A 27,441-nucleotide genomic window follows, 5' to 3' on the forward strand; every position below is an offset into this window, starting at 1 on the left:
TTTTAATTGCTTACAAGAAGCAGTTTGGTATAATGGTTAAGGTACCAGTCTAGAAACTGGGAGATGGTAAGTTATAGTTCTGCCCTGGACACAAAGCAAGATGGGTGACTTTAGGCCAATCAGTGTCTCTCAGGCCTAGGAAGCAGGCAAGGGCAAACCACTGTGGGGGAAAAACTTGCCAAGAAAACTGCAGGGACCAGTCCAAGCAGTTTTAAAGAGTCAAGATTGACTTGAAGGCACTGTAATTGCTTACAAGACCTTTTTATGATTCTTAAAAATAAAATCTCTCAACACACTCAGCTATTTTCAGTGTCAACCTAGAGGTGAAAAATAATGGATGTTATCCTGTTTCTTAAACATGAGCTGGATTGTAATGCAAACACCTATAACTGGTTTTTATAGGTGCTTCTGTTGCTCCAGGCTTCACTGCTGAATCATTCTATTGCTATGAAGATAATGGTCATTACACCTCTTCTACTCATTGCAGTAAAAAGTATTTCCAGGTTCTTTGTTTACACAGGTCAATCTCAGAGAGCACCAAGGTTCCCTGAGTTCAACCCTGAGCTACAAATATTGTCTTCTGTCAGAATCTGTTTTGCATTTGGTGTCTTCTGGGAACTTTTTTCAGTCTAGTTTATAACCCTGTGATTGCCTAATGATCTCCCACACAATTGTTTATCAGATTCAATCCTGCTCACCTAGTCAGGAAGTTGTGTTTTTTTTAAATGGGTGAGAAAAATGTATGGAGGATATGGCTAGTTATCAGTACCAGTGAAGATAGTTGAGATATTTTATAATTTGTATCCTCATGACAAAGGTAGACTGTAAATGCAATCTGAATACTTAATTTCTACAATGTAACTAGCAACCTTGTAGGATAAGATATGGAGGTAGTTTGATGAGATCAGGAATGAGGTATTACAGAAAAGTAGAAAGTAATTTTTTTCTTTGAATTAATATAGTTCTGATATCCTCCATCCTCCACTTGGTTTTGGCTCTGACGAGCTGTCCATTGGTCTTTTTCCGGTAGAAATGAAACATTTAAACAGAAACAGATGAAGAAATGCTCCCCCTCCTGGAGAGTAAAGGAAACTATTTTTTTAGAGAACCGGAAATATTACTGATGCTTTCACTTAGGTAGCTACCGGTAGCTGCTACAGTACATACAAATAAATGTTAATTTTTCTCCATCTCGTTCTCTTTAATTCAAAGACAAATTTGGGTTAAGAATGTCAAAAGTCTTGAATAATTTAAAAATCCAGATGACCCCTAGATGACAGCAAGCAATTTGTTTTTTCTAAATTCCAAATATCTAGCGGTTATCCGAATCTTTGCAGATCAGATCTGATACCTAGCTTTGAAACACTGTATTTTTTATTATTATACCATAATATTTCATGGAATATACGTATATTATTCCTGAAGAATATTTATACAGAAAAGAAGCAGCGGAGTCTTTTGATAAAACGAAGACAACGGGATGAAGAATTGCAAAGGGAGCGTCCAACGTTTGAATTAATAGTCTGAAATGGGGCTTCCTGCTTGAGCAGGGGGTTGAGCTAGAGGACCTCAAAGGTCCTTCTAACTCTGTTATTTTGTAACTGTTATTGTTAAGGTATACAAATAAACTACACTTCCCATCATACATATGGAAAGCAAAGTCACTCAGCCTTTTCCGGTCGATTGTGCCATTGAAGAAAAACTTTTTGTCTCTCTAAACAAAGTATTGTATATCCCGTATGCTTTTTCCTCTTTAAATTTAAATGGGGGAACCATAGTTCTTCCAAATGAGGACTTCAGTTTATAAGTAGAAAAATGGATAATTCAAACAAAAATCCAAAGTATTGAGTTTCAGACACTACAGCTCCCACAATACCTTTCGTCAAAATATACACGCAGCGAACCCACCCACTTAGCCCTTCTCTTCATTGATTGGCGATTATTTCGGAGCGTTCGCGCGGTAGAGTAAAATATGCGCGATTTTATTGGTCGCTGGTGCAATAACTCTAAAATGTCGGGGGCGGGGAGAAGGCAGAACCGCCGTGCAGTTTGGCGGGAAAAAGGGTCAGTTTTTCGCGCCAAGTAGAGTTGCAGGAAGAGTTGTAGTGTGGTTGCCTGTTTATGCGTGGAAGAAAAAGCAGCCTAGGAGGGAATTCATCTCGAGTCTGAGATGGCAGCACCCGCGCCAACTATTTTGGATGATGCTGAATTGCGAGAAGCTCAGCGAGACTACTTGGATTTTTTGGATGATGAGGTGAGCAGGGGTCAGAGAGTTTGAGCTTATCCAAGCCACAGTCTTGCTGCTAAGCCGTAAAAATGCTTATTGGCAAGATCTTGTCGTGGGCGGAATTGAAAAATAATTCAGAAAAACAGTTTTCTGCAAAATAATGGATGGAATCTACTTCATGAGGAGTTAAAATGGGATTAGATAATTTATTTTCTGAAAGGAGATAAGCCCTCTGCTCGGATACGTTGTATTACAGTTTCTGGAAGGAATAGCACTTAACCTGACGAGTTTCAATCTGTTCCGTTAAGAATACATATGGGTATAATTCCACAGCCCCAAATAATTTGCGAAGGATGAAATAAGTAATGGTTTAGCTGCTTAATGGTTTACGCACGTTGTTTTAATCCTTTTCATGCAGCTGTCTTTCCATGGTAGGTCAGTCCCTTAGAAGGGAGCGATCAATAGAGGCTAAATCTTATATAGGCTTTCACTTGGATGCAGGACATACTTTATTAATAAAATCACAAGGAACCGAACTTGATTGTAAAGACTACCTTTATTTTGCTAGTCAGTTTTTAACTAAAATTCCCATGATCCTTTGCTATTGCCCGTGCTAATTAGAACTAATGGAAGTTGAAATCCAAAACATCTGGAAAGTGTCTGCTCTCAGCTGAAACAACATGATACACAAGAGGAAAGGAAAGGAATGTTATAAATTCCTTAACACCAAAACAATCTGAAGTGCTATTTAAATCCATGTGGGACCCTAACTGCTTAGAATAATGGCAGCTAGAAAGAAGAAAACTATTCCTTCTCTTAAAAGATAAGAAGATCTGGATAGGGCAACTTATGTAATAGAGTACAGGTAGCCCTTAACTTATGACCACAATTGAGCACAACATTTCTGTTGCTAAGTGAAACATTTGTGAGTTTTCCTCCATTTTATGACCTTTTCTGCCACAGTTGTTAAGTGAATCCCTGCAGTTGTTAAGTTACGGTAATGACATGATTGTTAAATGAATACCTTCCCCCTTTGACTTTGCTTGTCAGAAAGACACACAAGCTGTTCACATGACCCCGGGGACACTGCAACTGTCATAAATATGAATCGGTTGCCAAGCATCTGAATTTTGATCACGTGACCATGGGCATGTTGCAATGGTTCTAAGTGTGAAAAATGGTCATAAGTCACTTTTACCAGTGCCATTGTAACTTTGAATGGTCACTAAATGAACTGTTGTAAGTCGAGGATTACCTGTATGCCCTCCTTTTATTTATTTTGCATTATTTATTTATTTATTTATTTATTTATTTATTTATTTATTTATTTTATTGGATTTATATACCGCCCTTTCCCGAAGGACTCAGGGCGGTTTACAGGGTATTTAAAACAAAAATCAATACAAAAGTTAAAAAACAATTAAAAAGATTAAATCAAATCCCTAAAAAATAAAAACCCCAATTAAAATTCTCAGCCTAGGCCGGAAAGCTCAAAGAGCCAGGTCTTCAGGTCCCGGCGAAATGAACGAAGAAGGTCATTAGATGGATGCTCCCTTCTTTTCACTGAGAGAATAAGTGAACCCAGGAATTTTCCTTGGTTAAAGGTCAAGAGAATTTTCAGCTGCACATGGCTTATTCAGTGCTTTTCTATAAGTGGAAGTGGGGATTGTGTCTCTTTTCATTGTCCTCAGTAATACAAGTTGAACTAGGTGGGAAATAACTGGTCTTGTTGGAAGTTCTTCATCACTTATTGTTCCAGACAAGCAGAGAGTCCTCATTTTGTTTAGAATTGTAAAGCTACCTTTAAAAATCTAAAGAGTTGCTTAGTAGTAGTGTTTAATTTTTTAGGTAAAATTGGGAAGGTGTGCACTTTTATTAGAAAGGTGTCCTCTGAGCTTTGTAAAATGGGACAGTTATTGTCAATAGCTTTTCAGATTCATTTCTGTGTGTTGCTTGTATTTTTTTGTACATAACCTGAATTCCAATACTTTCTTTCCAGTGAATGCAAAGACAGTTTGCTTTACACATTTTTAATTTCTTTTTTTGGATTGGATGACCAATTCTGATTTTTGTCAGAAATTATAAGATTTTTTTAACCCCTCCCCCAAAAAAAAATTCAAATTAAAAACTGTGGCTCAAATTGTAAGGAAATATTGGCTTTTCATCAGGCTGCATTTTTCTACTTATATTAATGTACTATTTTAGCAAAAGCAAACAATACTACGTTAAATATATTATTTTAAGCTTGTACTGTACGTATGTAGAATTTTTATATTAATTTATGTAAAAGCAGAATTAAATGAATGTAGGTTTTGAAAACTCAACATTTTTTGTTTTTGCTTTGTATTTTTTTAAAAAATAAAATAAAGCAGTTTGCTCTGGGATGTATCTGGTCAATTCTTTCACAGTATTTTGCATAAAATATATCTACTGCATTTATCTGCCAGTTACAAAACCATGTTATTATGCATGTTCTTCATTTGTAGAACAAGCAAAATTATTCACTTAGAGGATGTATAGTGCTCTGAAGCATGCAGGACTACAAGTATAGCACCTGTTTCCATTCCATATAACACATGCGTCTTTTCACGGGTTTGTGTGGCTGTTTTATGCAGCTGCTGTATGAAGCTTAAAAAGTGGTTTAAGGAGTTTTGTAGACAGGTTCTGTAGTATATAGTCCTACTAAAGTGATTGCAGAAAGAGAAAGTACTGAATTTGAGCATGATACCATTTCACTAAATAAACTTAATGCGAAACTTTAAGCATCGTGATAGTTATTCTCCACCCAGTTCAACTTGTATCACTGAGAATAATGAGAGGAAACACAATCCGGCTTCACTTAGAGAACATTGAATAAACCATGATGAAGTAGAAGGCCTCTTGGCCATTTTTCCATAGAATCAGAATAAATGAATTAACATTGTCTAAACGGTTCTTCTTACCTACCTTCCTTCCAGGAAGATCAGGGAATTTACCAGAGTAAAGTCCGGGACATGATTAATGACAATGGACATCGTCTGATTGTGAATATCAATGACCTACGCAGAAAGAATGAGAAAAGAGCCAGCCGGTAAGAATAAGAATGTTAGCAAAGTAATTGGTTGCACTTCCCCCCCCCCCCAAAAAAGGAACTGTATGTCTTCCAGTCCCTGTCTCATTTAGGAGTTTTGGAAGCAACCATGCTTTGTGTTTTGAATCACGCTGGACCATTATTTTCTTTGTGAACCGAATAAGGAAAGTTTTCAATAATCATAGTCTGTACACACAAACCCATCTCTCTTCTGCTTATTATGGTGTGATTGAATCCCTACAGAATGTTTTTCTAGTTTGTGCCTTTTATTCTGATTTAAGACAATGGCTGGCCCGGCCCTGGTTAAACATTCCTAGTCACACTGATGAACTTTATGTAAGGTACTTTAAGGCTAACATAAGTCCTTATGTCACTCTAAGACAAAACGCTGTTACTTAATGGCAGTTTCGTTGCATGAAGGTTACCATCATAGAAGGAATGACTATTTGCAGAGGTAATTTTGCTTATACATGAAGATTGTTGAATGCTTTACCGTGTTTCAGGTCTTATTTGTAATGTTAGATTTCTAGTCAATGACTTGAAGAAATGAAGTTTTGATTTGAAGAATTTCCTGGAGATTTGGCTTTTTTAAATAAGAAGGCAGAAGAGTAGTCCATAATACACTACCTTTGAAATACTTGAATGTCACAGCTAGGTCATTCGGATTATGTTAACAAATTGGGAAATTTAATCTGCTTCAGTGCTGGCAAAATGAAATGGTGAAGTTGGTATTATGGTGAATTTGATTCCTAGGGACTAGTCACTTTCTGGGACTTGTTTTGGTTTGTCAGTATGTAAAATATTACCAGAGAATTTGCTGAAAATCTTTAGTCTGTACTAACAAGGCCAACTCGGAGGATTTTAAATCCAAACAAAGTTGGGCAGTTGCTGTAACCAGGGTTTTCTAATTCCCCCGTTTCACTGATGTGCATAGAATAATAAGGTTCATTAAAAGAGCATCCAGAAGTCTTTATTTCTATTTTTGGAACGTTGTCAACAATTGTAATATTTGTTGTTATATGTTAATCCATCTGGGCATTAATCTATACATTCCTTTAGTTCCACGGTAAGGCACATGTTATAAACCAAATATTCTACAGTACTCATCTTATTAAAAATAACAAATCTCAGTGACAATCAAAATATCCTTTCTAACTTAGTAAAATTAGTGTTTGTATGGCTAGACTCTGATGCTTGTCATTGAGCAAGTGAGGGCCTAATTTCTGATCTTTAACTACGACTCGGGGTGATAGCAAAAGTTCTAGGTAAGTGCAGTATAGGAAAATTTAAAGGTGGTTAGCGTGCTTAAAGATTACAGTGACAGATGCAATCTTTATTTTGAAAGGAGCACTGGGAATTAACAACATTGTTAATTCCTGATAGGGTTGTTTTAATGAGAATTGTTCTCCTGTTACAATACAGGCTTTTTCTGACAGGACATTAAAACTCTTGTTCATCTTTGCTGCAGTTTGCTGAACAGTGCCTTTGAGGAATTGGTGGCTTTCCAGCGTGCCCTGAAAGACTTTGTTGCTTCTGTGGATGCTACATATTCGAAGCAGTATGAAGAATTTTATATTGGGCTAGAAGGCAGCTTTGGATCTAAACATGTGACACCTCGGACGTTGACATCCCAGTTTCTCAGCTGTATTGTCTGTGTGGAGGGTATTGTTACAAAATGTGAGTGAAGCAGTCTGTGCACTAAAAACTGTTCAAATCAGCTTTTGATTCCAAATGGATAGATTATGACTGGTGAATGATTATGTTTAAAAAGCAGTAACTCCTCCAGTTTTAGAAATCTTTGGGACTTGGGGGGGGAGGAAGGAACATGGTGGTCCCTGCTTTCCTGCTAACAATATATTATCCAATGTACTCCATGAATGACGAGGCTTTCTGTCCGGGGTTTTGTAACAGTGAAATAGACACTTAAGTAAGAATTGTTCCAGTAAAGCTAAACAGAACAATGTTGAGAATGTTATTCAGAAGAATCATTTGGATTATGCTTGTGTTAAATATTTGTTTGTGTTTTTCAAGGCCTTAGAGCAGATTGTGAAGCATTTAAAAAGACCCTCCACTGTTACCTTTAAAACACTAGTCTAGGAATAAAGGTAAAGGTTCCCCCGCACATGTGTGCTAGTCGTTTCCGACTCTAGGGGCCGGTGCTCGTCTCCGTTTCAAAGCCGAAGAGCCAGCGCTTGGCCGAGGACATCTCCGTGGTCATGTGGCTGGCATGACTAGATGCCAAAGGTGCACGCAGTGCTGTTACCTTTTTTTAAAAAAATCCCATTTATATCCCTCCCTCTGAAGACTCAGGGCAGCTTACAATCTAAGAAGCACAAATCAATGTGCTTAGCAATAGCCTTCATTCTATGTATATGCCTGCTTATTAGGGCTTTCGCCCCCCCCCCCCAGCAGCATTTTTACAAAGTCAGCTTATTGGGTCCTCATTTTACCTACCTCAGAAGGATGGAAGGCTGAGTCAACCTTGAGCCTGGTGGGACTCGAACCTGCACTAATTGCAGGCAGCTGGTGTTACTTAAGGAGGCATTAGCCCACTGCTCCACCAAGGCTCTTCCCACCGTAGTGGTCCTTATTTTTCTACTTGCATTTTTACATGCTTTCGAACTGCTAGGTTGGCAGAAGCTGGGATGAGTAACAGGCGCTCTCTCTGCTACGTGGCACTCGGGATTCAACCCGCCAAACTGCCGACCTTCTGATCAACGAGCTCAGCGTCCTAACCCACTGAGCCACCGTGTCCCTAGTCTAGGAATAGATTAAAACAAATTTAATGGGATTGAGTGTGCAATTGATGTGAAAAGACCTGGTACATTACATCAACTTAAAACATGTAATGTTTTGCAATCTGGCATGGGAACATCTGAAGCAAGTGTTCAGACTGAGGGTTGGCTTAGCCCTTTTCTTTATTTCCAGATGCCTTTTCTGTTTCTATTCCCGTGTAGGCTCTTTGGTGCGCCCAAAGGTTGTCCGAAGTGTGCATTACTGCCCTGCTACCAAGAAAACCATTGAGCGCCGATACACCGATTTGACTTCCCTGGAAGCTTTTCCATCCTCTGCTGTTTATCCCACCAAGGTGAGCTGTGTGGATTCAGAAGCCTCTCAAGCTCCTAGAAAGGAAGTGTCTCTATTATGAAAGAATTCTAAAAGATATTAGGATATAGACATGATATAGTTAAGTATTCTTCGACCCCAAATTTGGTGCTCAGTACTTAATGCTATGTACCACTTCAAAATATAAATAATGTTGGTGGCACAGCATGTACCCAAGAATTCCAAGTAATATGCATAGCACGTTTATATGAGGAATGTAAATTCAAATCCCATTTTTTAGCAAGTAAACCAAAAAAACCCTCTTTAAAAAAAACTAGTAAAAAACAACAGTATGTTCTTGTAGGATGAAGAAAACAACCCTCTTGAGACAGAATTTGGCCTGTCAAGTTACAAAGATCATCAAACCATCACAATCCAGGAGATGCCAGAGAAAGCGCCAGCCGGACAGCTTCCTCGCTCTGTAGACATCATTTTAGATGATGACCTGGTAGACAAAGTAAAGCCAGGAGACCGAATACAGATCATTGGGACTTTTCGTTGTCTGCCAAGCAAGAGGGGTGGCTATACTTCAGGGACATTTCGGTTAGTAGTATATGCTGCTTTGTTGGTTTTCGGCTGATGTGCCAAGCCTTGAGATCCATGTTGCATCAAGCTCTCCTGCAACAAAACCATTTTCCAGAATAATGTCATTGCTTTTGTTTTGTTGTCCTTTTAAAAATTTGGCTTTTTAGAATCTGCATTTCCAGCGACTTTCAAGCCTTGCATTCGAGAAAATAATTTGGTCTATCGGTGAACATGCCATGTACATAAAATAGTGCTAAAGAAATACAGCCATTGTTAGAATGTAGTGGAATCTATGCTCCTGAGGCACTTTCTTTCATTCTAAACTGAGTTAAAAAATAAAAAAATGTTATTTTTTTAAATATTTGCCTCAGTTTTGACACAGCTGTACGGTCTTCACGTTGGACTGTGCTCAACATCAGAATCTGCCAGAGATTCCTCCCGCAATGGTTACTCTTGAAATTTAATGCAGTAGAAGTCTTAAATTAATGGTATTTGTTTAGCTAATAACATATTACTGGTATTAGTGTTCCTGTGAAGCTGCAGAGAAATGTTTAAAAATAAAAGGAAAAAGAGTGATTGTCTTGATTTATTTCTTTTCAGGACCATCCTGATTGCTTGCCAAGTAAAGCAAATGAGCAAGGAGGTCCAGCCTGAATATTCATCTAGAGATGTTAGCAAGATTAAAAAATTTAGCAAACAGCACTCAAAGGTAAACTGGATGCTGGCATTTGACTGGCATTACACATGTTCATAGAAATTCGGGTCTGTTATGCCCAGTGATGGTTTGTCTTAAAGTACAAATATGATTAATTTAAAAGTACTTCAAAATTATGGATATTTGTGTTCTTTTACTTTTTTAAAAAAGGTTTCAGACTATATAATAAGTGGACAACAAAAACTGAAGTTATACAATTCACGCTAGGTACAGTTGACTGCTAGGCAAATAATTTATTAAATTTATACACTGTCTGACTTCCAGGATCTCAAAACACATTGAATTACTGTTATGATATAAAAAGTATAGGTTTCCACTGTATTATTGGTAATTAACATATAGAAAAGAAATGAACTAAAAATAATATAGATAAATATTGTAGAAAACATACCAATGTTTGTATTTGCCTTGCTATGTGACATAAAATATATATAGGGTCCATTCTTGCTTAAATTTATTTACACTACTATGCATACCATCTGCATATATACCTGTTTCTTTTTGGATTGTATAAATATTTTACTTTTGTGTTCTTTTAATCTTTTTTCCATTAGCCTTTTTAAAAAAAATGCCCCTCAAATTGTTTACATATTGTAGCAAAATGACCTGTGTGTGATGTTAAACCGTGAGATGAACATAGCCTCCTATATATATAAAAGTTTCAGTGATATAGCAAACCGTTAACAATAAGGAGAAATGAATTTGGTCTTTCTACCCCAAATTCACATTTTTGAGCTGGCACATAATATTTTAATTTTTGATGAAGCAATACTTTTTCTGAAGTAATAATAGGATACCCCCCCCTTTCCCCCCCTTCATACTGTTTTTTTTTTTGCTTTTACTCCTATGTGGATATTCTAGTTCAATATTGTCCTATTTGTTTCCTGCATCTAGGATGTTTTTGAACAGCTTTCAAAATCTCTGGCTCCCAGCATTCATGGGCATGAGTACATCAAGAAGGCAATTCTGTGTATGCTCCTGGGAGGAGTTGAAAAAGTGTTGGAGAATGGAAGCCGGCTCCGAGGGGACATTAATATCCTACTGATTGGTATGTCACGGAGGCCTTGCATTTTGAATATTCCAGAAACACTGATCATATCCTATAATAGGAGAGTGTAGCTGGCAATTGTGTCGAATTTGAGGGATCTAGATATGTCTATAATCTATTAAAGAGGAGGATTGGGAGGACAAGTACTTGAGGGGCTGTCACAAAGAAGAGGGGATTGAGTTATTCTCTAGGGCACCAGAGAGCAAGACAAGAACTAATGGATAGAAGCTTGTTAAAAAGAGATGCAACCTAGAAGTAAGGAGAAATTTTCTGACCATAAACAATTAAGCAAGGGAATAGCTTGCCATCTGGGCTCCATCACTAGAAGTTTCCAAAAATAGACTGGAAAACCATTTGACTGGCATGGTGTAAGACACCTGTCTTGAGTAGCGGGCTGGACTAGAAGATCTCTGAGGTCCCTTTCAGCTCTATGATTCTATGTTCTAAACAGCCTGTATCTCTTGTACTTTCAGGTGACCCTTCTGTTGCGAAGTCTCAGTTGTTACGTTACGTGTTGTGTACAGCTCCTCGGGCCATTCCCACTACTGGCAGGGGTTCTTCTGGAGTAGGCTTGACTGCTGCTGTCACAACAGATCAGGAAACTGGTGAGAACTTAGAAGCAAATGATGTGCAAAGGGAACAGGTGGTACAGTCAAGGGAAAAAAGCAGCTGACAGTCTTACTGCAGCCAAGAGGATTGATGGATTGATTGATTGATTCAATTTATGCCTACTATCGATGAGTTGCTTTATGTCTATTTTGAAAATTTGAATAGCAGTGAACAAAGAGCTTGAGATATAAGCAAAACAGTGACCTGGTGATGCAGTATTACGCTGAGGAATTAAATCTTAAGCCAGCGTGAATTGGGCTATATTCACAAAGTTTGAAATGGACAGACAAGACAATTCCCTCTTATTCGTTATTTGTCATTTGGACTGCTGCTGGCATGGCATGGAATAGAATATTATTTAGCATAAAAGAGTGAGGATATCAAATCTTTCATAATTACATCTAGTGTATATTATAGATGAAATAGCTCAAAATCCTGTCATGCTTTGGACTGAAAAATAACTAGGGTCAGTCCTAGTTAGGATTTGAACAGAAAAGTATCAGGAACTTCAGGTTTTTAGGTGAGATTGGAAAATAAAACTTACCCCAGTAGGCGGCAATAACAACCCACCTTCATTTTGTTGCAAAAAAACAAACAAACCCAACAACAGCAGCATGATCAGGGACTGTCGTTTTTTAGCCACCTAGGTCTAATTGTGTCATAGTCCAGGACCTTCCTATAATACCTGAAACTGCTAGAATTGGTTAATCTCACTTTAAGATTTAAAAGCAACAAAATATTTTCTTAAAAAAAATAAATCTTTAAAATTAAATCATTTTGCTTTGGAAGGATTGTGGGCCCTGTTTTGAGAAGTGATTATACTGGGACTGTGTTGTCAACTTTTCAGTTAATTTACCTTGGGTTTTCAGTAGATGGGATAATACTACTATTTCTTTCAGAGAATGGAGCAGTAGTGGAAAAACGGTACTTAAGGTAGCTTGAGAACTTTAGTAGCCTACTCTTGACTTAGAAACTCATGCGAGTATTCTGCTCAACCTTTATACACTTTCTAGCCCTCTCTTTGTTTCCCCATCCTTAGGAGAACGTTGTCTGGAAGCTGGTGCCATGGTCTTGGCCGACCGTGGAGTAGTGTGCATTGATGAATTTGATAAGATGTCTGATATTGATCGTACTGCTATCCATGAAGTGATGGAGCAAGGCCGTGTTACTATTGCCAAAGCAGGCATTCAGGCCCAGCTCAATGCCCGTTGCAGTGTATTAGCTGCTGCGAATCCAGTCTATGGAAGGGTAAGCATGGAAGGGATTTCATTTTGATAAACTAGGTGGCAACTTTCTGCGTCTACTGAAAAATCAGTATGATTTTTCAACTGATTATATGTTTTCGTGCCTGCTTTTGTGGAACACAGCAATACTTCATTAAATTCTCCAGAGTTAGTCCATATATTACTATTTCCTTGCACTTGGTCATCCCGATCTATGAAGATTCGCATCCTACCGGAGTATTGTCTGCCCCTTTTTAATGCTATATTTCATTGGTTTTTTTTTTGCTTATTACATACTGCACTGTTATTGAATGTTACTTTTGTATTCTCAGCTCCATATATCACATAATTTCATAAGTGCACTTAGTCTGTGTAGTAGAGCAAAGTACTTGTACTTACAACATATACAAAAATGACTTCCTATGTAGCCTGCAGATGGGAGACAAAGGGAATAAAATTTTGAATTATGTGATTTTTGCTAAAGAAGAACTTTAGATTGACCTTCCTCTACGTCTGTTGTGCTCAAAACAACAACATAATATTGAAGCAGTACAAGATTTGAGATTTGAGCTCTCTCCCTGTTTGTGTGTGTGTGTGTGTGTGTGTGTGTGTGTGTTTGTAGAGATAATGTGAAATCTCCTTAACGTTCTAGCAGTACTGCCTCTTCTGTTTGCAAATAAGAATTGCTAACTCGCTAACCTTTCCCGGCATTTTTGCAGTATGACCAATACAAAACTCCCATGGAGAATATTGGCCTTCAGGATTCTTTGCTGTCCCGATTTGATTTGCTCTTCATTGTTTTGGATCAAATGGATCCAGAACAAGATCGGGAAATCTCAGACCATGTCTTGCGAATGCATCGTTATAGAGCAGCTGGTGAACAGGATGGAGATGGTGAGTCTTTGACTTCCTTGAAATCTATCAACTGGGCCAACCATATTCTCTATGATGTTTGATAAAACTTTTCTGACTTATTTCGAAAGTGAGAAAGTTCAGATTATTTTATACACTGCAAGAGACAAAGTGTTGTTTAATGTGCTGATATATGCTAGATAACTCTTTAAGGAATATTTTCCCTTTTCTAGCCATGCCTTTAGGCAGTACAGTTGAATTGCTGGCAACTGAGGACCCTTCCTTTACCGAGGAGGAAGATCAGGAGCTACAAGTGTATGAAAGGCACGATGACCTATTGCATGGACCTAGGAGGCGGAAGTAAGTGTTTCCTTCGCTCACCGTCTTATCAAATAGTGCATGCCCATGAAGAATAGAGGCTCTGTCAGATGCCACCTCGATACTCCACTACTACACTTCGAGAGCTTCCTTCAGTGCCAGTCTGCCATGAACTGTAGGGACCAGGTGGGAGGGAAGTATATTTCAGGGGAATGAAAGTTCACCATTCCTGTCTCAAAGTCAACTGCCTGGGAACGGAGCACAGCTGCATTCTTCAGGAGACCATTCTAAAAATATCTCTTAAATTTGAGTGGACATGAGGGGATCAAATATGAGAGGCACCTTTTTTGGGGGGGAAAAGTTACACTTGGGATTTTGGCTTGCGAATTTCAGTTCTGGCTTCTCGCTACTGTATTTCACTTGACTTCTAGTAAACTGTCTTTCTCAACCTGGTGGTGTAAAGGATCTTTCTTAAATCAGAAAGCTAAGGCCAGTCTGAGAGTTTCTGAGTTCAGGAATTGGTTTATAGTTCCATCCTAAAATTCCACTCTCGGGTCTTAAGACTAATATCAAGGAGCATAATTTCAGCGACCACGTTTTCTTAAAGGATAGTCAACCTGTTGGTTTCTTTAGCTCCGCTTCTCAGTATCTGCCCACAGCAGGCTGTTTCTGTTTAACTACAAATCAGTGATTCCCAGCCAAGAATCCCCAGAGATGGCAGTTAGACTCCTATTATCCTCTAATAGGGATGCGGTGGCTCAGTGGGTTAGGACGCTGAGCTTCTCGATCGGAAGGTCGGCAGTTTGGCGGGTTGAATCCTGAGTGCTGCGTAACAGAGGTAGCACCTGTTACTCGTCCCAGCTTCTGCCAACCTAGCAGTTCAAAAGCACGTTAAAAAATGCAAGTAGAAAAATAGGGACCACTACGGTGGGAAGGTAACAGCGTTCCGTGCGCCTTTGGCGTCTAGTCATGCCGGCCACATGACCACAGAGACATCCTCGGACAAGCGCTGGCTCTTCAGCTATGAAACGGAAATGAGCACCGGCCCCTAGAGTTGGAAACGACTAGGATGCATGTGCGGGGGAACCTTTACCTTTACCTTTTTATCCTCTAATAAATAGTAGTTTATGCCTTTTGTTTGATCAAACTCAGAGAGAAGATCGTAAGCATGGACTTCATGAGGAAGTATATTCATTTTGCCAAGATGCTGAAGCCACTTTTGACTGAGGAAGCAGCCGCCCTCCTAGCCCAGGAATATTCTTCCCTTCGCAGTCAGGAGCAGGTCAGCTCTGACAATGCCAGGGTGAGTCACAAATCAAGATCTATTTTTTTTTTTGCAATGTGCACTGCTTTGAGAATCATAATTCAGTCCAGAAATCTTCCTTTATTTAAAGTCCAATTGAATTTTGACAGGAATAAGGATGTGTGGAATAAGGATGTGTGGAATAAGGATGCAGAAATGCTGCAAATTTCATGATCTGTACACTGGAAAGGCTCATACAATAGGCCATCTGGCATGGTGTTGAATGCTAGCCAGGATTTTGGAGGCATGCTCCCCATTTTTATACACAGCAACCTCACTGAATTCCCATCTAATACCTGTATGAATGGAGAAGTCTAATTCATGAATAGGATCCAGTCCTAAAGTACTGTTGTACTGCACCAAACATGCTTACATCTGTACATGTGCACAACACTTCGATTGTTGATCATCTTTTCATCATCCAAAGACTTGACTTGCTTTTTTCAGACTTCCCCTATTACACCCCGAACTCTAGAGACGTTGATCCGGCTGTCAACTGCACATGCTAAAGCCAGGATGAGTAAAATAATTGAGAAGCAGGATGCCAAAGCTGCTGTAGAACTGGTACAATTTGCTTATTTCAAAAAGGTAAGTAAACAAGAGTTGTAAGAAAAGAATTAAAGTTGGGCTGAGGCTGAATAATGGTTGGTTTGCATCTTTGAATATAGAAGTGTCTTCAGAACAGGTAGTCCTCGACGTACGTCCACCATTGAGCCGAACATTTCTGTTGTTAAGTGAGACATTTCTTAAGTGTGTTTTGCCCCATATTTACAACCTTTTTTGCCACAGTTGTTAACTGAATCATTGCAGTTGATAAGTTAGTAACCTGGTTGTTAAGTGGACCTGGTTTCCTATTGACTTTGCTTGTCAGAAGGTCACAAAAGGTGAACACATGACCTCAGGGATACAGCAACGGTGATAAATATGAACCAGATGCCAAGCATCTGAATTTTGATCTCACAATCATGGGGATGCTTCAAAGGTCGTAACTGTGAACCATGATCATAAGTCACACTTTTCACTGCTGTTGTAACTTTGAAAGATCACTAAATACTACCTGTATTCAACCGATGTTACTGATATCATTACTTGTCGTGTAATACCTCAGTTTATATCACGATCAGTAGATAAAATTACCGAAGCAAAAGGATATGAGCAGAAGAGATGGCATGAAATGTCCCACTCAAGCTTGTACAGGAATCTGCCCCTCCTTATTTGGATGCCAATGTAGGTCATTGGTTTCATTTTCAGTCATTGCCAGCAGCCAAGACAGTAGAAACTATACCCAGATAGTGAATGACTAATTATTTTTTTGGTGTGTCTGAAGTGCTTATGAAAGAGATGGAGGTTGTCCTGTAGACAGCCTTGTGACAGGATTACACAGTGTGTAAATGGCCATCTGGTTTTGAGCCAGACTTACAATTCAGTTTCATCGGCAACTTTATGACACTTGCTCAGGAGGAAATTGTGATACTTTTCTAGTAATCGTTTGAGATTTTTCTTTGTAGCTTTAATCCTATCACGGGAGATGGCAGATGTTTTTAAGGCAGTTACGTCTGTTGAAACTAAAATACTGGATTGATTTACACTGAGGCTGAAATTAGTGTTTAAAACCATTAGGGATTCCCATCCTTGGAGGAAGAAACATGCGGCTCATGTCTTCCTCTGTGGAACTCAGACCATCCTAGGCTTCTGAGCAGCAGTTGATTGGCCCATATATGGACTCTTTGATTTCTCTCCACTTTCCAAGGTTCTGGAAAAAGAAAAGAAGCGGAAAAAGCAGACTGAAGAGGACCCAGAAGAAGAGACAGATGGCGAAATGTCCCAAGAAAGGGAAAAAAGAAAGAAAAAGAGGTAGATGAGAAAAGTGTTAATAGGGGAACTTAAAAAACAAGATTTTAAAATAAATCCTTGGTTTTAAAACAAAGCCTTGATCCTCCAGACTTGGCAAACAGACTGTTAGGGTTAATATGGAATCGAATAATTGGCCTTTTTCATCAGCGTGTCCAGATGGCATTAACTTGAGGAGTTGTTTCTATGAAGCTGCCTACTTATGACTTTGGAGTCTGGTAGTGCTTTTGAGACCTGTTGTGTCTTGTATGTATTGACCTGTTTGGGGTTTGCATGCTGACAGCAAATACTGTTGAACTGTGTGGCACTTGGGAGTCCTGAGATTAGTAGCTATTTCCTGTTAACGAAACAGATGTAGGGACTTCATTTCCTCTTTATTAATGGATGGTGTTATCCATAATTGTTGTTCAGAATGGCCTCTTTAGAAGAAATGGAAGGCATTTTCATCAGCCCCAAGGAATAATATTTAGCCAGCAGAAAAGCTTTAGAAATTTGGATTTCCTCCTAGATGAAGCCATCTTCCTGGAGACAAGAGTCATATTGTTGATACCTTGGCTTCTGGATTTTGCCTTGTGTTGATATTGCCTGGATCGTAACTATCCTATTTTGGGAGAGTTTTTAATTGTATGTTGTGTTGAGTTGCAATTATCCAAGTTAAATGGCTGTGGAAATCTTCCAAATGAATATATTTTGAAGGTCATTCATTAAAAGGCTTACTATTAACCTAATGTCCTTCTACAGAAGGAAAACAGATTCCAGTGAGCAGTCACCCACAGAAGGGGAAACACATGATCCTTATGACTTCAGTGACACAGAAGCAGAAATGCCAGAAAGTAAGTCATTTCTTTCAGACTGATAAATGAATAGAATCAGGCAAACAAAGTCTGTTTGCTGCGAGTTTTGATGCACAGTGCAATCCTTCTGGAGTTTGGAGAAAGATTCGTTTATGTCTGACTGTCTTCATCAGTTTGATCACTTCTTTCAGGGGCTTGATAGATTTGATCTTTTTTTTATTTTTTAATGTTTGTAGTTTTTAACCCTTATAGGTAGCCCTTATTTAAAACCACAGTTGTGACTGGCAACTTGGTCATACATTAAGTGAAATCACAGCTGTGCTTACAATCTTACTTCAGCTTTACAGACCTGAAAATACCATTAATGTGAGGATTGGTCCCAAAGTTACTTTTTCGACACTACCATAATTGTGAACGGTTGCTAAACAAGGCAGTCACTGAATGAAGACTATTTGTATCTTATTTGATGGTATCTATCCGGCTTGTTTTTTGCCAGCCTGATATCTTCGATCCTAGAATAACCGATTTTTCCATAAGGAATTTGAGGGCATGACATCACCAGACTGAAATATGCAGTCTAAAACTTCCTTATTCGTTATTATTGTTATCCAGGATATGTGTAATAGCTACACATAAGGTTAGGGTAGCTATATAATAAAATATCATACCATCTTCATACTTTGTGAGCCAGCCTTTATTGCTGTCTTTCCCAAGAGGTTTTATAGATTCTGAAAGAGTGGGATATCCGGGGAAGCAGTGAGAGACTGAAGACAGTTTTGCTTTTAACAGAACCAATGACTGCAGCAGAACAACAAACTGACAAATGGATTGGCACCTAGAAATTCCTCTCTGGATAAATGGGGGGACCTGGAATTGCCAATAATGTTCCATATAGGCATCCCCCATGGCAAGACTGGCAGGTTTAATGGTTTGGGAGCCAAGAGAATCAGGTTTGCCCAAGTTGTAGTTCAGGGCCTTCAAATAGACACTGGATTTATCTTCTCTTAATTACTTCTATAAATGGTTTGTTAACTACTTCTGGCATATTAAGAACCTTTAGAATGACAAGTTTCATCACAGCCGGTTATCCAAATGTGGAATAGAGAAAAACATGGCAAGAGGAAACTTTGAAGGCTGGACAGTAGAGGCAACCAGAAGGAACTAAATACTATAATTAAAGGAGTAGAGAATCACTAATACAAAATGAAGAATAATATTTTAGCTTTGGAAGAATTCAAGGATATTTGGCAACAAGGCACTTAGAAATCTGTCTTTAAGACTATCTGCCAATATAAAAATGAGTTTAAATAAGAATGCAACTCAGAATTAGTTTATCTAATACGGATTTAAAAATAAAAATCCATATGAATATGGATTTAAAAATGACAAGATACAAGAATGATATGGAAAAAGTGGTTACACATTACTTACAAATGAAATGGACTGGTGGCTTAATAACTAAAAGGGAAACATAAATAATCAGAAGAGTGACTTGGACAACTATCTTATCTTGGACTTACAAAAGAGATTTGTTAAAAACTAATGAAAGAATTTCTAAGAAAAGAAAAAATGAAAAATAAGTTCCTAGGACTTTATTTAAAGAGAATAAACACCAAGATTTTTTAAAAGTAAAAGGAATATTTATTTTATTGAAGTTGGTTTATTTGATCAAGGTTAAATTATTTACAATGTTCTTTCTAGTAGCTCTTAGCAGGTTTTTCTTGACCAGAACTGAATGATGAGGCTTTAAAGATTTTTTTTTAAAGATAAGATAATGGGAAGAAGAGTTTTTTGTTGTATTTTTACAGACAGTGATAAGCTATGGTGTTGAAAGTAAAGGAAATATATAATCTTGTTAAAGTTGTAAAGCAGTTTCTGAGAGGAGACAAAGCGAAAATGATAAGAAATGTGTGGGACATTATTTTAAAGGATTAAATATTAAGATTTTTAGTATGTTGTTTCTGGTGGTTAATGTATTTTCGACTTAAGCTTGAATGATGAGGCTTTAAAGATTTGTTTATAGATAAGATATAGGATTTTTGTTATAGTTTTTGAGAAAATGGTAAGTTGTATTAAAAGGAAATGAAACTGATTTCATCTGATTAAAGTTAAAATATATGTGTTACTTTGTAAATCTTAATGGATTTTTGCTGATTAAGATTAAATGAGGTTTTATGAGACATAGGAGGAAGAGATCTTCAGTTGAAATATTAGAGAAGGTGATTAGTTATGAAATTGTACTTGCCTTGGGCAGAAGTCATTTCTTTGTATATTTTTTCTCCTTTATAACATTTTTTCTTTTTTTCTCTTTTTTTCCTCTGTACTTTTTATATTTTCTTAGTTGGTATTATTTTTTAAACTTTGTATTTGTTGAATTTGATAAACTTTTGATTGTAAAGATTGGTTTTCTGAAGCAGAGGAGGAAAAAGTGCTGCTCATCAAGAAATAATCCTCTGCATTTCTGAAGAAATACATTAATTTGTGACCAGTGGATTTTATTTTCTAAGGAAAATTGGCATGGGACTGCTCTCAAGTGCATGGAGCCTATTAAGAAGGTTAATTAGCTATAAGGAAATGGACCTGGCAACCTTAAGAATGCCAAACCTAATAATTTTGCTAAGTGTATCTTGGTGCTATTTTTGTGTTTTCTGGGTAAAAATAAACTGAATGTGACATTAAATTGATTTGTTTAACAATATAATTAAATGGAATGATACAGAATTTGTGCAGTTCCTTAAGATGTACCCCATAGTTTACAAGTAACAGTGGATAGGCTTGTGCTTCATGTAAGCTGCAAACTACATCGTACTGTTCAGTAAGTGGAACCCAAGTATCTTTAGCTCAACTACCACTTTGGCAGTAAATTAATAATCTTGTTTTAATATCTTCTCCAGTAGACCACTGTGTCCGCTTCTTTTACAAAAGATACACATCGGATAATGCCAGTTGGTTTTTAATTTCATTTTCCTGTTTTTTATTTTTTATTTTTTAGTTCAGGCACACCCCTCCAAGATTCCTGAAGCGTCAAGCACTGATGAGATTACATCAAAGTTGTCCGAGTCCAGGTAGGAAGCATGTAAAAACTCTTACACGACAGAGTAAAATGAAATGAGATCTGGGGATATGAAATAGTCATATGCAGAAACGTGCCTAATCCAAACAGATTATTTTTGACCTTGAAAATAATGAAAATAACAAGTTCAAAATAATCCTCCTGATCCAGTTCAAAAGAGGTGTTCTGATCATTCCAAAAGTATTCAACATCGGACAGTCCTGTTTCTGTTCATTACAGCCAGGGCTCCTTTCTGTACTTGTTATTTGCCAGGGAATCGGCCAGCCTAGGCACCAGAAGGGATGGAAGTGGGCAGGACTGAATGCCAGACCTCCCACTTCAGTTATTATTTCCCCTCCCCCCCCAAAGAATTGCCCTAATTCGCACTCCACAGACCATTGAGGAGATTGAGTGCTTCTGAGCCAGGCCTCCCTCCCATTCATCTACCCATTGATTGTCAATTAGGAAGAGTGGGTGGGAAGTCCTATGTTGAGAGTCTAACGGGTCCACTGATGATCTTCAATGAATTACAGTATAATCTTCCTAAAGCTATTTGGGAGCTTTAGGAAGTTAGCCTTTAGCTTCCAACAGATTCCAAACTCAAGGCAAGCTCCTTTCATAAAGGTCACCACCAGAGTTATAAATGCTGTCGTAAATTTACCATCAAAGCAGGAGAGAGCCCCACAGCGATTGAAGGAAATAGCACGCTTGGCTCAGTTGTGGACACTTGAATCTGGGTGAATGGACTGATCTCCAGGAATCCACTGATGTGCAACGATGCTGCCTAGAGTCCACGTTGTGACTCCACTGACAGAAGTGCGATTACCAAATCTGGGGAAACACCTTTTGAGACTTGGACATTTTGTTAAAAGACAAGCTTTTCTGAACCACAGCTCGCTTCATTAGATGCACGGAGTGGCTACCGTAAACTGAGATGATTGCCCTACAAATCCTAAAAAGCTAATTCTGAGGAGAAATGGAAGTATTGGGGAATGTTTAGCCTTGATTAGTGGAGGATATGTTCACATATCCAAAAGAATGTGAAAGAGAAAGTCAAGACTTGGTGTACGAGATCTATAATAATGCATTTAAGTTATAAGAAGGCAGATTCCAAATGAATGCTGGGGAAAAAAACTTACCAGAAAGATTGTTTCTACATTATCTGGGGTGGCTTAGTTTATATTCCTGAATGGAACGAGGACTTTATGTTCTTAATAGGCCCTTTCAACTTTTATACGTGTTTGATTCCAGCAAACTCAAATTTATGGCATCCAGAAATCATGAGATATTACGTGAAATCTTCAAGAGAAGCTTTCAGTAAAAAGAAAATTCTAGACTGTTCTCTGCAGCTTCCTATTTGTGTTTATAGATGAAAAAATGTATTGTGTTTAAAATGTAATGTTTTTGGTATTTATGTGACTATACAGAAGTCAGCAAAGACACACTATTAAGGACTGTGCATAACTGGGAGGGGGGAATTTTGAATATATGGTATATAGAACCCTATTTGCAACCCTCTAAAGCAGACAAGTCAAACTCGCGACATATTCGAGCTTTTTCTCCATTGCTGGCAATGGAGCATGTCTTCTCCTATAAGTGCAGCTATGTTTCACACTGCAGTGTGATCCCAGGAAAAGATTGCGTTGCTTTAAAGAGTTGCAGGCAGGTGGTAAAGTTGTATCTCTCTGCACTCCAAAGCTTACTTGAAATTGAAAGGATGTACTGATTAATCCCCTGGCCCTTTTCTCCCTACCGTATTCGTTCCCTTTTGCTCTCATTCACTCACTGTATTAGCAAGATTTTCCTTCAAAACATCCTTACTTTGCTCTTATACTTGCACAGGTTTAAAACCTTCAAGGCAGCCCTCTTGGAAGTGTTCAGAGTTGCCCATGCACAGTCTGTGAATCTGAAGAGCCTGCTGGAATCCATCAACCGGGACAACCCAACTCCTTTTTCATCAGCTGAAGTCAAAGCAGCATTGGAACAGATGCAAGAAGATAATCAGATCATGATGTCTGATGATATAATTTTTCTGATCTAGAGCAACTCTTAGAGAGGAGAAGGACTTACTATGTTCCCCTTAGGTGCTTGGTGTGGATGGAACCTCTTTCCAGCAACGTCAGTGGAGTTTGTCAAGAAATCTTGGCCTTATTGTTCCAAAGCAAATTCAGATTTCTCTGAACCAAACTATGTGAGGGGAATAAAGTCTTGACAGGTTTTTTTTTCCTATTTCAAGCTCCCCTAGTAAAAAATATCTGCATTATAGAGCAGCTTTCTTTAGCGTTAAGCACATTTTCTGATCATGGTTCCCAAATTCTCCAGACTGCTGAGAAATTTGGGATTTCCCATCTCTGCATTTGAAAGCATCCAGGTTAGGGAGATAGTTACCAGCTATACAGTAATGCTATTCTAAACATTCAAGCCTTGTCGCATCATTTTACCAATGAATTTAATGCTCCTTTCATTTTCTGCACAAGAGTTTTGTAAACTCCAGTGTGGTGATAAAAAGTGCATTCGCAAAATTGGCACGGTTAAGATTAGAATAAGTGAGTGCTCACGTGTACCATATTGTATATATAAAACAAGACCTACTACCTTGAACTATAACTTTTAAATTTTAAGGTAAATGTTTTTGATGGTTTGTATAATATGAAAATAGCTTTTTCTGTCAGAAAGCTTTATCTGTGGGGGAAAATAGCATCAGCATTCTGAAAGCGGGCCTGTTCTTAAGGGGCATTTAATTTACCGCTGTAGCACCATGTCTTCCTCCAACTGGAAGCAAGAGAAGCTGGCTGGAATGCCAAGTAGCATTGATAAGGGGCAAATAGGAAAGCGATAGGCTGGGTCGTTCTGCCTCAGCTTTTTTTTCCATCCACAAACGTATAATCTACAGAATTAACACAACATTTCTGCAAATATCAAAAGCCCTTGTGTTTTTAATGATGTCAAAATTGCAAAAGGCTTTGCTTTTTAATATTGTTTACATTGCACATTACAATACAGAATAAATTTGAGTCTCTTCCTAAACAAGTGGCTTGATCTCACATCAGACTTACTATGAATTCCGTCTGTATATTAACACATGACATATATGGAGCGGTTTCAGCGGTTCCAACCTTTATTATCTGAAAGGTGGTTCATTTAGTTTCAGCGAGCTTAAATATTGGTTAAATAAAAGCTTGTACAGTACTATCCTTTTCTAAAATCAAATTGCAAGGAAAAGAAAGTTGTTTGAAAGCCTGGTGTTTTTTTTCCCTCCCTGATGCCTCCTTAAGTAACACCAGCTGCCTGCAATTAGTGCAGGTTCGCATCCCACCAGGCTCAAGGTTGACTCAGCCTTCCATCCTTCCGAGGTAGGTAAAATGAGGACCCAGATTGTTGGGGGCAATTAAGCTGACTTTGTAATAATGCTGCTTGGTGTGTGTGTGTGAAAGCCCTAATAAGCAGGCATATACATAGAATGAAGGCTACTGCTAAGTTTGTAAGCCGCCCTGAGTCTTCGGAGAAGGGCGGGATATACCGTAAATGGAATTAAAATAAAAAATAAATAAATAAAAATTACCTGTCTCAATTTAAAACCCTTAAATATGTGTAAATGTATCTACATCTTTTCAAGTGGTTCAAGGTGATACTTCGTTTGAAAGAACATTATGGTCTTGATGTTAAAAAAAGCTGAAAAACAGATAGGTAGTCAGTAAAGAAAAAGGAACAGATTCCTGAATAGAAGTTGCATACTACCAACTTTTATTTCCATGCCTTCCAGATCTTCAAACAATGTCTTAAAAGACAATATTTGAGTAATATAAATTATGTAAGCAATTTTATATGTTTATTTACATGAATTTACATAAACATTTATGTCATGAAACATGCACTATTTAGGGTGGCATCACGTTTTGAAGACGCGGTGGCTCAGTGGGTTAGGACGCTGAGCTTGTCGATCAGAAGGTCGGCAGTTTGGCGGGTCGAATCCCGAGTGCCGTGTAGCAGAGTGAGCGCCTGTTACTCGTCCCAGCTTCTGCCAACCTAGCAGTTCGAAAGCACGTAAAAATGCAAGTAGAAAAATAGGGACCGCTACGGTGGGAAGGTAACAGCGTTCTGTGCGCCTTTAGCGTCTAGTCATGCCGGCCACATGACCACAGAGATGTCCTCGGACAAGTGCTGGCTCTTCGGCTTTGAAACGGAAATGAGCACCGGCCCCTAGAGTTGGAAACGACTAGCACGCATGTGCAGGGGAACCTTTACCTTTACCAAGTTTTGAGCCATGAAATATTCCCTGCAGTGTACTTTGAATTTCTAGGCAATTTTTACTCAGGATTTGACCATCCCAAACACTAGTTTTCCACAGAAAAGTAACTGTGTTTTCAGTCTGAGATCTTACAGTTCTCTGAAGACTAACATGTAAAAAGTAAATTCATTAACATGTAAGAATTCAGGCTCAATGCATTTGATGTTTATTGCATACCTTTAAATAATATGGTTATGGATACAATAATTTATTTTAATACTTGCACAAGTTTATTGACTTTGCCCTCCAGTTTATCTATGCTGGAAACTAGAGCTGCACAAAAGTTTTGAATTCGGACTATTTTGCATGCCACTGTAATTGTTTTGCTGAATCTGAAATAGTTCTAATCTGCTTTCAGTTTGGAGAAGAAGGAAATATATTGTCGGCTTATTCAGACTTTAGTTTTGGGCTCAATACTTCTCTGATTCACCTTCAGATAACATTACTGGCAAACTTGTGATCCTAGATAATCTTATGCAAGAGTTTTACTGAATTTAGTAGGACTTACTTTAGAAAAGATGTACATCAAATTGTATTACACATTCTGCCACTATTCTTCATAGAGTCTTTTCAAATTACCAAATGCTTTCCCCCATTAATTTGCTGAATTATATTTTCATTTTATTTCTGTACTGTCCTGGTCTTTTTTTCCATAACTTATATTCCTTCTGAAGCCTTCATAAGAGCTAATAAATGTTCTTATCTTTTCTCCTCATTGCTAGATATCTTTATCCCCTCGTACATTTACTTGTCTTTCTCTTAATTTTCCAATCTTTTACTCTTTATTGTGTTTGCTTTCTTTTTGAAAGGACTTTAATATGTATTTCATTAGGGATAAAATAATGGGGTCACCTTTCTGTTAAATCCAACTTGAGTATGTAAGACTAGACTCAGGCTTTTCCTACCACATCCTTACGTTCTCTCTGTATTTTCATAAGATTTAACTAAAGCAACCTGATAAACTAACAGAATAAATTCACTGTCTACAAAAACTAAGCTATCCATGTGCTTTCGTGGTATGTCCATGCAATGTGCTTCTCAACTTGATGGAACACTCTGCTTTTCTGGTTCACTTTCCTATTTAACTGCAGTCCTGGACTCCCTTAAGCATCCCCTAACCAAGTACTAATCTGGTCTGACCATAATTTTCTAAGATTAGCCAGGGTCTGTTAGGTTATGTCTATATATAATGTGACTTCATTGCTAATCTCTGTCCAAGACGGGCCAAGGAATTCCCGCCCCCCACAAAGCAGGGGTCCCCAACCCCCAGTCCACAGACCAGTAATAGGCCACAGCATGCCAGCAACCAGTCTGCACAAACAAGCAAAGCCCCATCTGTGGGATGCAGGCAACACACACAACCATGCACTCTAAAGTCCGCAGAAAAACCTCCCTCCACGGAACCGGTTCCTGGTGCCCGAAAGGTTGGGGACCTCTGCCCTAAAGGGTGACATTTTGCCCCTCTGTCCTCTTAGGTACGGCTGGAAGGTGCAAAGGAGCCATAAACCTAACAATACAAAATCATATTGGGCTGGGCTCTCAGAATCATTAAAACTCCATTTATCTGAGGAACACTGCCAGTAAATAAGGGGTCATATCACATTTTGATTAAATAATCATATGTAAAGATTTATTACAATTAAGGTGGCCCAGCAGAGCCAACCATCCAGTGACCCTACTGATTGGCCGAGCATTTATGCCCAGCAAAAGGGTTGATGAGAAAGTCAAAAACGCCCCATTGTATGTCCCTGGCAATATTGTACAATAAGAAAACTGCTTGCCAGGGATGGTCTACTGTGCCTGAGACATAACTCGGGAAATTTTAAAGTTCCATTAATAAACTAAATAACCAATCACATTTTATCCAAACATGCTATGTGGACGCACCTTGTCTGATTGGTTGACGGTTCACTATTTTACCAAACAGAAAACTGTGTTAAATAAACATGGTTATATTAGTTCCAGTTGGGTGTAGCGGGCAAAGCCACCCAAACAAAAAGGAACTCATTCCAGAGAGGAAGCCTAAGCGAGTCCTAGCCAGGATAAGAAAAGAACTCTTGGTGGTGGTGCAGTGGTTAGAATGCAGTACTGCAGGCTAACTGCTGACTGCCAGGAGTTCGATCCTGACAGGCTGAAGGTGGACTCAGCCTTTTGAGGTTGGTAAAATGAAGACCCAGATTGTTGGGGGCAATGTGCTGACTCTGAAAACCGCTTAGCGAGGACTGTGAAGCACTGTGAAGTGGTATATAAGTAAGTGCTATTGCTATATAGCAGACATGTCAAACTCGCAATGTCACGTGATGTCGTGAGATGTATAGGGGCTGTTTTGACATTGACAGCAATGGAGTGGGTGTAGCTTCTGGATGAAGTGTCCGGCCCGCAGGCCAGCAGTTTGACACCCCTGCTATATAGGATAAGCACCAGAATCACACACGTACACTGTTGCAGTAACTGCTTTCAT

General features: G+C 38.5%; 1 protein-coding gene across 1 annotated transcript; it reads left to right on the top strand.

Moving 5' to 3' along the window:
* Positions 1-2,030: 2,030 nt before the first annotated feature.
* On the top strand, positions 2,031-24,460 carry MCM3 (minichromosome maintenance complex component 3). Its single transcript, XM_081313560.1, has 17 exons — positions 2,031-2,254; positions 5,185-5,297; positions 6,766-6,974; positions 8,255-8,385; positions 8,707-8,945; positions 9,528-9,636; positions 10,537-10,690; positions 11,164-11,295; positions 12,339-12,547; positions 13,242-13,416; positions 13,608-13,734; positions 14,845-14,995; positions 15,443-15,583; positions 16,746-16,849; positions 17,588-17,679; positions 20,633-20,705; positions 22,535-24,460. Exons 1-17 carry the CDS (start codon positions 2,171-2,173, stop codon positions 22,731-22,733), a joined length of 2,442 nt encoding a protein of 813 aa, XP_081169686.1. The 5' UTR covers positions 2,031-2,170; the 3' UTR covers positions 22,734-24,460.
* The last annotated feature ends 2,981 nt before the right edge of the window (positions 24,461-27,441 follow it).

Source organism: Vipera berus, assembly GCF_964194415.1.
Source record: "Vipera berus genome assembly, chromosome: 1".
In the NCBI taxonomy this organism is placed as follows: Eukaryota; Metazoa; Chordata; class Lepidosauria; order Squamata; family Viperidae; genus Vipera; species Vipera berus.